Source organism: Adelges cooleyi, unplaced genomic scaffold (assembly GCF_023614345.1).
Source record: "Adelges cooleyi isolate 19-005CV unplaced genomic scaffold, UGA_ACOO_1.1 ACOO_flye_CR_arks_rails_tigmint_CR_PRNA_23, whole genome shotgun sequence".
In the NCBI taxonomy this organism is placed as follows: domain Eukaryota; kingdom Metazoa; phylum Arthropoda; class Insecta; order Hemiptera; family Adelgidae; genus Adelges; species Adelges cooleyi.
Genome location: NW_026095893.1, coordinates 4,001,333 through 4,015,412, shown reverse-complemented (window position 1 = coordinate 4,015,412; position 14,080 = coordinate 4,001,333). Strand labels below are relative to the sequence as shown.

Below are 14,080 nucleotides of genomic sequence, written 5' to 3'. Positions count from 1 at the left end.
TGTGATTTCAGACATAGGGCATAATTAAAACATAAAAATAAAATATTAATTTCAAATCATTTTATTGCATTTTAACATTTTGAAGCATGGTGGTATAAGTAATATACCACTTTTTCAAAAAATAGCCTACTCTCGCGCAGTGGTATATATTTATTACCACCTTCATAATCATGTTCAGAGAAAATCGGAGATAAAAATGCTGTGCTTCAAAGGGTTAAAATTTATATTGAAAATCGACATTTAATTTACTATTTTATTATTTATAGAAGTATAATATAAGTATTCGCTCCACCCTAAAAAAGTATAGTAAATCTATAGATTTTGCTATATTTTTTTAAATTGATACTACATAATAAAAAATAAAATTATTTTAAAATTTTTGATTATTATCATTTAGTAGGATGAATTGTTGGTTAGCCATCTAAAAATATATCAACATATGGATTTATACCTTTCATGGTTTACTTAAAAAAGTATTAATGTATATATCAATTTATCTATTATGTATAAAATATGTCTGGATAAGTATCAAATAATTTAGGTATTTTATGCACTGAATATTATTATTATTATCATTTTGTACTCTGACCGTTTTTATAATCACCGCCGGACACTCGAATAATCAAAAATATTTGCTACAAATTATTTCAGACATTTCATTCATGTTTTGTACTCTTGAGTTCCCAAGTAACCGTCACACAAACATATCATTCTTCCACACTTTTAAACTTCTAATAACCAACAAACGTCAGACCTTAAGTATCAAAGTACCTTTAGCATTAAAGGTCCAGATCCAAAAACTAAAAGATTTGCATCGAGACATTTCATTTAACCTCTCTTTGGACATTTTTATAAGCTCTGCCAAATAGTCGATCAATAATAATGTATTTATCACTCTTCACTTCTTTCCCTTTTAAGTTTTAATATAAACTAGACATTTCATTCATGTGATTTACTCTTGAATTCTTAAACACTTATGAACTTCTGTTAAACCACCAGACCTTTAATATACATATTTAATGCATTATGCTGTTGGTTACATTCTAAACGTACAGTACGTCATTACCGAATAATGGCATAGACGGTGATTTCTGAACAAATAAGGATTTTAATTCAACCAATATCTAGACATATAACGTATACGTTTGAAAAAGTTTTGTTGCACATAGGAACACCATATCAGACATATACAGACTGACCTCTAAACATTTTTTTCTATTTTGAACCATAGCTATTACCAAGCCCGTGAAGTAAACAACACCTCAAACAATTCAAATTAAAAAAAAAAAAAAAATTGTCCTTTAAGCAAGTAGCACACTCGCTTTAGTAGTAGGACGTTTCTGATCTGACAGATAGCTAGACTTGCACTACAGTTAACCGGTACTTAGCTTGCAAAACACTTTTTCGAAACTAAGTATGAACTATGATTACTGGATAAAGGTACGATGAATTATAACGGTATACTTTAAAACGTAGTGAGCTGACTCGACACCGTGGCCGGCGTAGCCGGGCACCCCCCTCGGAACCGCTGTGTACAGACATATAACATACTACGTTTAAACAAATTTTGTTTCACAAAGGCAAACCTTAACAGACATTTAGCTGACTGTCCTCTAGACATTTTTATCTGTTTTCAACTCATAAAGTTAAGCGGGATGACACCGGCCTATATTGATGACGTGGTCTATAATATAACAACTTTTACCAAAGACAATTTCCATTATACACTTTTTCCCAATGGCCAGCTTCTTATCAAGCCTCTTTAACTTTTTAAAATTTTAATTTAAACTTAATTTTAAACCTGTTACCTCCTCATAGACTGTAGCCTACAAACCTAGGATATTTTTAGTTGGCGGAGCGAAGCGACGGCGCCGAGCGAGCGAATGCTAAAACACTCGGAGACCTGCCGTCCTTATTAGTTTTCAATACGAATTCCGCCTGCTGATAAGGAACTGGACATTGGTAGTTCATAAAAATTGGTAAAAGTGGTAACAACCCAAGTAAGCAACACCGGACACTTGATATTTATTAACCGTCTAACTTCTAGACTATTCTTTTCAATTTAAAATTTAAAAAAATTACAGATACATAGCTAGACTTACTCTACACTTAATCAGTACTTAGCTTGCAAAATATTTGTCCATAACTAGGTATGAATTCTGATTACTAGATACAGCCTATAGGTACCATGAATTATAACGTCATTCCTTTAAGACGTATTGCGATGGCTCGACACCGTGGCCGGCGCAGCCGGGCACCCCCCTAGGAACCGCTGTGCACTGACTTCCACATACCGTGGCCGGCGCAGCCGGGCACCCCCCTCGGAATCTGTGACCTCCCCGAAAATACTTTGCAGCGAGGGGACGTGAGCGTGCCCGGCGTAGCCGGGTACAGTACCGGGAATCTGTGACCTACCCGCCCGACTCGGGGGCCTGGGGGCGGAGCCCCCAGCTAGAGCGAAGCTCTAGTAATATAATAATGTATGAAGTCTGTCACAAAATTTTATAGTCCAGCTACAATATACAGTACGCTATCATCTAATCGAATGGATTATTGTTAATACTAAATAAAACAAATTAAAAATTAATTTAGTGACGTCATTTCAGTTTTTAAAAGAGAGAAGTCAAATTTTTAATCATATTATAATAAAAAGCCAAAAGGCGCTCGTTTAACGTAAAGCGATAACTTCATAGATATCTTATTTATAGGTCTCATGTTACCCAACATCTTTCTCCACGGTTATTACAAGTAAATCGATAAGCGGTCCATCACCCATTGTTAGTTTTAAATGCGATTATAATAAGCGAAATAAGAAACGCTTATGCCTCGTTGTATGCTGTTGAAACTAGGAAAGTTAAAAGATTAGTATTATTGTAAGAGTTTCTGGAAAAGCATTATAAATTGTATTTAAAAAAACTGTAAGTACCATTACATTGGTTCAAATTAAGATTTTAATTTAACGTTTTTAATGGATTTTAAATTAATTTGAAGCGAGAGACTTTTAATTTTAAAATGCCATTAATGTTTAAGCAAGATATTTAAATAGATTCAATTGTAATTTGAGTAATTAAGACTAGAGGGGAAAAAACGGAACACGTTAAAACAATAACATTACAATGCTATTTATTATACAGTTTTTATAATAATAAGACTGATGTGTCGACTAGGCGTGTAGGCTGGGAAAGTTAAGTTTATGAGTTTATTATTATACCACAACAAATAAATAATGATATACTAACTAGTCAGATTTGTTAAATTAACGTTGATAACGCAATGCATTAAATAATAATAAACATAATATTGATTGAAAATTGAAATGTACTAGAACTACTTGTTAAACTATAAGCAGGCATTGTATAAGTTATAACCATAATTGATAATATACTTGATATCGTCTATCTATCAATTTGATTATTACCTATTTTAAATCCACAGTGTGTCCTGCGGCTTGCAACATTGTAGGGTTAGGTTAGCATACCCTTAAGTATTTACATATTAGCACAAATCATGACGGCGATCCAAAACTAACTCGACACCGGCCCGCTGTCAACAAGAGAAGGACAACTTCTCACTCTGCCCCAATGACGCCACTTAATTATTTCATTACCTACTAGAAAGCAATATTTTTCTTATTCTTTAAGGGAACTTTCAACTTTCAAGTACTATAATTTCTCGTGAGCTTTACAGTAAATAGTATAGCGCAAAAGCTTAATACATTATGAAGTACCATTACTGCTACCACGTATTATATATAATTTAACTGACACTAATATGACAAGCAAAAACAATTCAAAATGAAGTTAGATATCGTCTCGTGAGACAGGCCACAACTCACCTATGACAGACGTCGCCGTATGAGGTATTAAACTGATGTTGCTAAGGAAAAGTAATTCGTTTCCATTTTAAAATATTTAGAAAAGTGCATCAAAACTATTATTTATAGTAGAAAAACATCCTTTATTTTGTTAGACATCTACAATATACCTACATTTTTCTATTAGTTTTTTGAAATAGATGTATTATTATGACATTTATTTGAAACGATTTTTTTTTTTTATTCTACTTTTTATTTATAAATTTGAATTACTAATAGATTTAGACATTATTAGTAGATTAACAATGATACTTAATAAATAAAGTATTATTTCATTTTAGGTACCTATTTAAAGAATAAATTTGCGCTCAATTATACGCTGCAATATTGTTAAATAAGTCGTTAATAACGTTAATCGGTAAATGTATAAAAAATATTTTTTTAAGTACGGTTTTCGCGATTTCCGCCATTGATATTATTTGACAAAATTGCGATAATGAATAAATCAACGCCGTCGGCAACGTTAAAACAAAAATGTTTTGCCCATTACCGCGAGCATACACGTTGTTTATGTGCAAAAGCATAGATTAAGTATATACAAATGTATATTTAATCTATGGTAAAAGGGTAAAAAAAAAAACAGTATGATATTTACGAGGCAAAAATAAATTACACCTTTTTTTTAACGTGTACTTGTAGGATTTTTTTAATGCACAAATACACACACACACACTCAACTAACGGCTACTGCTAGCCTTATTTTTGCTCGGTAAACGGTAATAGTATTATGATTATATTTACGTTGAATTTTTAAGCATTTTTCTAACCTAATTATTGATAATGTTATTGTTTTGTTGTATTTGCAGTATTGCATTTTAAATGTAGCTTAACGTTACAATACTAAATATTATTTTAAAATTTTTCATTCTTATGTTGGTATTTTATTATAATATTATGTTTCACTATACAACAACTTTATAGTATGGTTGTAAATTGTTCACTGAGGTGCATGTACAGATGGGAATTTTTCAAAAATAGTTTTTACTATATCAATATGTATATTTTTAGTAGTTTGTATAATACTTGCGATTTAACACCCGTTTAACTAATGAATGAGAACAGGCGTAATAATAAAAATGCATTAATAATCATTTTAAATCATTTGTAAAAACGAGTCAGAGATTTACGCAGTGCGAGTAAAACTGAACCAAGACTTAAAATTGATTTATGGTCCGTGGAAGAATGAGAAACACAACACACAGTAATAAGAACGTTGCCGTTACACACATTGGCATCAGTGTAAAGTCAAGCCAAAGACATGAAGTATGACTTAGTGTTCAACGATTTTGTTGAAATTCTTTTAACTGCGTGTTATGAGTTTTAATAATTTATGATTGCAAACCGTATTGCCCACTATCGGCTATCCTCGATTTAACTAGGTACCCTAGTTGTCTTTCTAATGAAAGAAGGTCTCTCCCTGTGCCATCACTATAACTAATTTTTGATAATTTAAATGTGTGTATATTATTAAATAAAAGACATACTGTATAATTATTTTAAACACCCAACTATGAAAATATGTTGTTTTAGGTCACTCAATGGTAATAAGAAACTAATGAATTTCGACGTATAATTCATTTTAACACTTAAATAGTAACCTTTTTATGCTTCTAAAAATATATAATATAATTAAACGTTCTTAAATGTATTAAGTGCTATGTTTGACATTGTGCGGTACCATTTTAGATTTTATCACAAATGGGTCGATGATTTAAAAGGCTTTTAGTCATAACTCTATGCTTTCTCGGCATTATAATAAAAGGTCATTAGTTAATCAACTCAAACTTTTAAGCGCCTTATCATACAATAACAGTAAATGTAAACAATTTTAAACTATTACTTTAAAAAAAAAACTGTATGGACGTGATTGTTTTAAAATAAATGTTTCCCGAAACGTAGGTACATGAATAGGAATTTTGATTATTAAATATGTATCCATGAATGAGAACTTACCTATGGCCAATGCTGTAGGAGTAATTGAAGTAGTTAATAAGAAAATAATACACTGCAAATACACATAGTGTAGCATACAGCGTTAACAGTGTCTTTATTAATAAGTGTAAATAAATAGTTATTATTTTGCTATACTCTAAAATGTTCATACATGGACTACTACCTTTCTTTCCCTGTGCCCTTAAATTATTATGCTCAATGTTCGTAAAATAAATTCTAACTACAGTGTTATGGCTTCCGTTTTTGCCTAAATAATAGTGATTCTATTATTATGCTGTATTAAATATTATCCGATTTTCAAACGAAATGAAATAAACGTGAAATGTGTATTCAGCTCATTTATACATTTATGTATAAGCGGATGTACCCCTTTTCACGCGCAAACTTAAAAGTTATGTAATAATATAAAATGAAACGGTAATGATTTCACGGAATGTTTGCAGTACAAACAAAACTTTTATGAACTTCACACTAGAGATAATTCTTTAGTTCGCAACTATTTGCTCAGTACAGTATCATTCGCTACAGATGCGCTCACAAAGGACCCAGAATAACACGAGTTTTTAAGTAAACAGCCGTTTTCTTCCTTTACCGTAATCACTCAGGGATTAATTAAAACGCCTAATAGCTATATACGCCCATACCATGCACTACTAGCCGGAATAATTAAACTGGAATTGATATCAACTGTACGGAAACCACGCGCTTGTGTATGCGACCTCTATTTAATTTCTAGAGACCGTGCTGTAGGCTAGTGCATATCTTTCCTTGGGAATTCAAAAAGAATTCGTATTAGTTATTTTTAAATACCTTAATATTTTTGGAAAGGTAAACGCTGTTGCGAGTGGTGTACATATTATCATAAAACGAAAAGCGAAACGGCTAAAAAAAACAGTAAATTGTATAAAAAGTAGTATGTAGAAAAAATAAAGAAAAGTAATGAACATAACACATTGTAAACAGTGACTATCAGAGCACGCTGCGCTGGTTGTTTATTGTTCTATCAACGGCACATAATATATATCTATACATTCTTTTGGTGCTCGTGCTCCCATCATTTTTTAGTCTCTTTTTGTCGAATTTCATGAGAATGTCCGGAGTTTACAAACAACATCCAATCTTCTAAGGTTCTAGTTAATAGCGACTTACATAGCGACTTCATTTGTGTGAGCCTCGTCCCATTTAAACTCAGTGGCACATCTATATCCTCTCAGACCGATTTTTTGGCCGTTCTTCATCCAAGTTTCCGTCAAAGCAATGAGGTTGATTTTACAAATTTGAGTTCATAGTTAGAACTTAATACTAACCCGAATCTAAGTTCCAACCTAACCTTAATCTGACATTATTCTAACGGTTAACCTAACCTCCTAACCTTACCTATCTAATGAAAATCTAACCTAAACGAACCTAAAACAAACCTAACACTATCTAAGTTTTGAGTCTTAAGAGAAAAGATTGGCCAATGGTCCCTCTATTATATTTGCTACTGTCAAACGCAGCGAAAACGCAAAATATTCTGAAATTGTTTTATTTTAGCATAGTAAACGTTTTGACAAATATACGATGCAATTATGAAGTTACACATACTTTAGAATACCTACTCATCGTTAAGTAAACCCAAAATGTATACAATTCGATGGAATTTGAGATTATTTTGTTATGGCGGTCAACACATGGGACATGACCCGTTTTCAAAAATTTGTGTCAGTTACTGAGCAGTGTACTATACTTGCATACACCATACGTCATATGACTGCTATAATTCAAACGTAAAAAATGAATACAACAGCAATAACTAACAGTAAATAATTTACAAAAACGAATCTATAGTAAAACAAATACCCAGTAATTACCGGGTGATTCTTTTAACGCCCTACTTTACGTTTACTCTTAAAATAATTGCACATTTTTAGTGTTTCTTTTTAAACATATTTTTTTATGCTATATTACTATATGAGACAATATTTGAATTTTTCTCATTTTTAGTATTTCCTAGAGTTCTATTAAATTAAAACTTAAATGACTCCGAGTGCGGTTGAGAAATGCGCGCAGATAAAAATAACTTTACTCTCCATTCTTCCTCCCGTCCTAAATTTTAAACTTTAATAACTTTAAAACTATTTATTCAAAACTGTTTATCCACCAGTCAAAATTTTCAGCAAATTATTGTTAATTAAAAAAGTTAAAAAAATATATACGCTACCATTTAAGTTTTTAAAGTTAATAAAGCTCTAAAAAATACTAAAAATTATAAAAATTTAAATATTATCTCATATAGTAATAGGTAAAGCACAAACAAAAATATTTTCAAAAAGAAACACTACAAAATTGCAATTATTTTAAGAGTAAAATAGTGTAGGGCGTTAAAGAATCACCCGGTATATATTTTCTATAAAAATTATATTTTGTTAATTCTTTATTTAATTAATCACTGTAAAATATTGATTAAAATAAAAAATATAAACTAGGGATTATTCCATATTTTGTATAGAGTATTAAAAAATAAATGGTTCGTAATTGAACGAGTTATAGTTTAATCCGTTTTAATTAAAGAAAATCGCTCTATCGACCCAAATGATAACGCATTGGTTGTTTCGACAGTTTTATTGTTTTTACTCTAACGGTTTAATTGAAACCAATATTAAACCGTTATCGTATATTGTTCCATGTATCCACTTATTACTTATTAGAAAAAACTGATTTTAAATAGATAAAATGATTATTATGTTTATTTGATTTCAAAACTATATATGTTTATATAATACGATACGTCGATACATATTTCACTAGGTCACCAACTTATAAATAATAAGCACATAAATATCAATAAACAATATAAAATAGATATTATATTGTATGTATTTACAATATATGGCCGAGTTTTACTTGTGAATGAGTGCGTACATTTAAGTATAAAAGTATTAACTAGACAGTAAGGAACAGTACGGAACACAACAATGGAGAAGACTATGTGTCACTTCCTTAAAAAAAAGCACTAAACTTTTCAATTTGTCGTTGGTTTATATATTTTATTTTATGTGGTTAGGAGCAGAAAAGTTTATGTTCGTTAAATTTCTGACATCCGTTATTTTGGTGAAAACGTGTAATGTAAAATGAATTATTAAAAAAAATAAACGTACATAAATAATAAAAAAAGTGGTCACGTTTAATAAAATTCAGTCGAAGATTTGTTTGTAGTATAACACAAGAATATAACAAGATTGATGTAACGATCAAATGAACAACGGCATAAGTGTATGCATCTACAATGATTGGAAAATACAGACGTTTGATAGACGTGATAAACAGAGTTGGCAAAAAAAACCTAGCGGGTTTTTTTTTAAAGCCAACAATTGTTTTGGTATTTACCCATAAATTCAAGTTTTATTTGGTTTATGCATATCAATAAAACTTAACTGAGACGGGCTTTTTTTTAAAAAAAAAAGCGGGTTATTGAGAACTCTGTTTATAACCGAACCATTTAGTTTCAACAATAAGGTTGACTTTACATACATACAAACAATGAAACTAGTATATAAATAGTATAATATTAATGGCAATGACCCGTCCAATTAGTACCCTTAAATTGGGTATATTTTTGTATGCTTATGTTCAATATGTTAACACACAAAAACTCAGTAGCTTTTTGAAATGCCCGAAGTAAATAATTGCATGGATGTCAAGTTAAAAAGCGTACAAAGGCGGGCGGACGGTTATAGAGTAGAGATCAGCCACAACCACGAATATAATTTTAGGTAGATATTGCTTTGAAAGTTTATTATTATTATATATTCCCGTATTGTCAAGAAACCGCACTTCAAACTTGACACACGACCGGTGAAGTTATAATTCCGTTCCGTCTGAGATGGGATTTAGTTTTAGCCGTTTCTATAAGCTTATAGTTGCATGGAATCCTTTTGAAACCGTTTTGTCTTGCCGTTTTCCTCAAGGCGACCTGTCTTAGTTACTATTGCGGTTATCGCTAAGAGATGTTTTTTTAACGCTAAAAATTTTTCATCCTCATAATGCCCAATAATTATTAATATGAAATTAAAATTTTAACAGTTTCCAAAAAAAAAAAAATTGTATCTTATCTTTAATGAATCACCCTGTATACTATATTTGAACATTTCATAGCATTCCAAAACCGTAGGCTGTAATAATGTGGTAGATACTATTTGAATTTGAATACAACTTAAGCTGGGGCTTGGTGGCATGTTGTAATTTCTCTTGCATTGTACATAATATGCGGTTATTTTAATTCGTCTACGCTTGTTATGAAAACGATAAGAACATTCAAAGAGTTGTATGTGTTATATAGTTTTCCCTAATTTGTTTGAACGGGTTTCCGTTCTTTAATAAACATATTTTGTTTGCTTTTAACAAACACGACCGTTCGTGCATGTGTAGTTACGGGGCAAACGCCTCTTATTGCCGGTACGGGGGAGGAGACCTCTGTCGTTTTTTGAAGTGCACTTTGCTAAACTCTAGTCGTGTATTAAAAGCTAGCTTCTTAATTAAGTAACGCCGATTAATCCCGACGAGAAGCTTACAAGTTTGCTCCCTACACGCAGTCTTTGAGGTATGGCTGCATTTTTTCCACCACCTTCTACACCCTTTACCGGTACACAGAAGTCCTCGAGTACAAGTTACCCGAAAGTTTTACAGGGCACGCTAAGTCTACCTCCTAACCATCTCATTTGTTCTTCCGTACTACAATCTTGTTGCTATGCCGCGGCGGTTAGGTAGGTAACACAACAACGTCGTTATTATAATCTGTTTAATGGTGTCACTCACGTTTGCTAAAATTGTCATTCGTAAATCACATAAACGATAAAAATGTACTCTCGTATTGTAATTATAATTTTATTACGCGGTATACGCCGTTAACCGAAGACGTTACACATTGTTAAGGTCTGTCAAGGAACTAATGATGAATCAAGTCTCAAGACATCCGATTGTAGAGTTGTACATTATTCGAATACATGTTCACTTAAACAAATTTACGAATAAATAACTAACTTTTATTCCATTATTTTTATTTAATCATGTTTAAATTAACTTTTTAACCATGATTGATTTTTTAAACATGAATAATTTAATCGTTAGTTTATTCAAGATTAATTTTTAGCTAGGACTAATTTAACTGTTATCGATCAATGGTTAACATTTTTTTACGTACATTTATATTTTGTTACGCAAATTTTAATACTTGAAATGCGTAAGTAGCGAGCACGATAAATTATAAAAATGCATCCACATTACTAGTATAAATGTATTAAAATGAGCATTACATAGTAATTATAATATAGGGTATTAGCAAATTAACTCTACTGTAATTTTTTTGTGGAGTATTTATTTTGTCTAAAAGTGTCGAGACAATTTTTTATGGGATATATTAAATAATTAAAAGCAAATTTTAGTGTTTAAGTTGAAAATATCATATCCTTATTATTGTTAAGCAAAAGTTGAAAAGTTTTAAAAATATACATCACTATTTATAAATTATAAATAAAAGTCAAATTTTAAAATCATATTTTTAAATAATTTATATATTTATATATATATATATATATAAGTTGAATTTTAAAATCATGATTTTTAAATATATATATATATATATATATATATATTTATATATTATAAGTAAAAATTATGTGTTGTGATATTAGCGGGCTCACTAAAAACTCTGCTTGTCTTTTTAACACTCAAGGCAAAAGTTTGGTCGTAATTTTACTACTATTGTTTATAAAGAGCAATATTATGATACACTGAATGTTCACATCCATTTCGTTCTATGATATCGCCCGAAAGTGTATAGATTATTACAAGTACATGTAGCGTTACGTAGATAAGGCTTAGAGCATCAATTCGCATTGCCTAGATCCCAATATTGATCTGAGAACCCTATATGGTTATTAAGCAGACAACATGATTTAAATTTTAAACCTTATCTTAATTAACAATTTAGTACCATAAGAAATTTTTTATATATTTTAGTATAAAACAAAATAATGGTATGTTAAATTTGGGTGTGATTTCGAGTGTTTTAGTGGACAGGAATATTTTTATTTTTATTTGATAAAACTTTTTTTTTTGAAAAATAAATAAACTTCGGGAACTTTTCCCGATTTTGATTCGTTTTTCTTCGGCTTTTACAATAGAGATTATATTTTGTCTTTTATTTGGTCTGTAATTCAATAAATGAATGATAAACAAGAATAGTTCTCTGGTGGCTACCGTATAACCTTGTTATATTTTTACAACACAATTGTGTTAGGATTTAGGGACCAAGGTCCGAAAAACATATAAATATATATTTGTACAATATTTTATTATGTTTCCGATGATTGATTTTTTCTTAATAATATCAAGTTTACAGAACGATTGACCATGGACATGTTTGATGATTGTTTTTTTTATTGACCTAATCATTGAAATAACTATCTGTTCGAGAATATTTATAGGTTTATTTGTATTTTCAGGTTTTGCAAGCCAACAGGGATACGAACACAATAGTGGAAAGGCCTCTTGTACCCGTTATCGTCGCATCGAAAATCCGCTTAGTGCCATACAGCGGTCATCCGCGAATGGTCTGCCTACGAGTTGAAATCGTCGGTTGTTATCATTACGGTAAGAATAAATATTGTAACATGTGGACGTTCTGTATATGCTTATGACATTTTATGACGTGAGAGGGAGGAGGGATTTGAAAAATTGTAATTGAAAGAAAATTAAAAGGTATTATTTCATGAAACATAAATTGTATTAAATCCCGCGGACCGACGGCATCTATGTGTTTTAAAGGGTTAAAAAAATATATATGCCTAGCATAGTGCGAGAATTTACAAAGCTGTAATATAATAAATGACCATGTACTTAGCAATGAACTATGAAGTAGTTTATAAGGGTGAGCGACAATTTGAACAACGAAAATAAATGCTTTTACCAAGTACCAACCAACACGGATATTATAGCTCATAAGTCATAACATTGATTATAAATAATTTAGAGAGCCACTGGGCATGTAATTTTTTTTCTGCCCGTAAATTGTTGCCGTTGTAGAGCGCTTTTTACACTGTTTTTAGTTATGGCGGTAGTTACCATGAGCGCTGACAACCGTCGCGCATGCGCACTACGTCCTTCCGGGCTGTATTGCGCATGCGCGTGGATCGACAGCGCTCACGGTAACTACCGCCACAACTAAAAACAGTATGAACTTCTATGAAGCGCTTGTTATGTGCTTGTTAACAACTATCGAGTATCGGTGTTCTGTAGATGTGATTATATTACAATTAAAAAGTCATAACTAATTTATAACATATTTTTTAGTATAGCAACAAACATCCAACACTAGAAAAAAATCTATTTTGTCGTTCTGGTCAACACTGCATGTTTATTCCCAATATTTCATTTATATCAACCCTCGCATAATACAATTGATAATTATGCTTTTCTGGCATCATGCGCGTGATGACGGGAGTCAGGGGCTTCAAACATGGTCCCTAATCGTAATGACATGACGATTTAAAATGTAAAATTATTGTTGACTCATATCTATGATACGAGGTAGTTAAAATTGTTTTCTGGAAAAACACGTATCGCAAGACGACATTATTGAAGAAAAAATAATAATACTGCGTTTAAAAGACGGAAAAACTGTCGTAAATTCCAAACAAAGTTTATTTGAGAGAAACTGTCTAAAGTATCAAAACCCGTATTTGTTTTTTTTTCTTTTTCGTTTTTACCAAGTATAATATTGTTACACGGTAACGTCTCTACGTCGCGTCGGAGGCAATATAATTCAGACGTGCTATGTGTTTTTATTATTATTTTTTTACTCCCATTAAATTCTGTAGAGCGTGTCTGCTTGCAATGTCGCAGCTAAACGAATATTAATTTATGAAAAAAGGCCTGTTTATTGAGGGTAGAGAAAATCACTAAGAATGATATACTACAATATCTGTTAAAAATGTATCCAGAAGGTATTTTGAATGCATCTCACCTGTTTAGAGATAATATTTGTTTTAAATTTATTGGCGTTAGGTACGTTAGTTTTGTAAATTTATTTTTCTCATAGTTACAAAATACTACCAAAGTTAAATAATTTTTAGAATACTTATGTGTAATAGGTAAACATTTTATTGTATTAGTTATTAGTTATTAGTTATTACAGATTACTATCCGCATTAGCAAGGAGCCTTCCTAAAATAAATTAAATATCGTAATTACTATAACTGATTATTACAAGAT

At 31.0% G+C, this 14,080-nt stretch overlaps 1 protein-coding gene across 2 annotated transcripts in view; it reads left to right on the top strand.

Moving 5' to 3' along the window:
* Positions 1–14,080, top strand: part of LOC126836248 (discoidin domain-containing receptor 2) — a 162,359-nt gene that overhangs the window by 114,302 nt on the left and 33,977 nt on the right. For both annotated transcript variants that reach the window (XM_050569489.1, XM_050569488.1), the window contains one exon: positions 12,313–12,460. In XM_050569489.1, the coding sequence (XP_050425446.1) occupies positions 12,313–12,460 (148 nt within the window). The remainder of the gene's footprint in view (positions 1–12,312; positions 12,461–14,080) is intronic.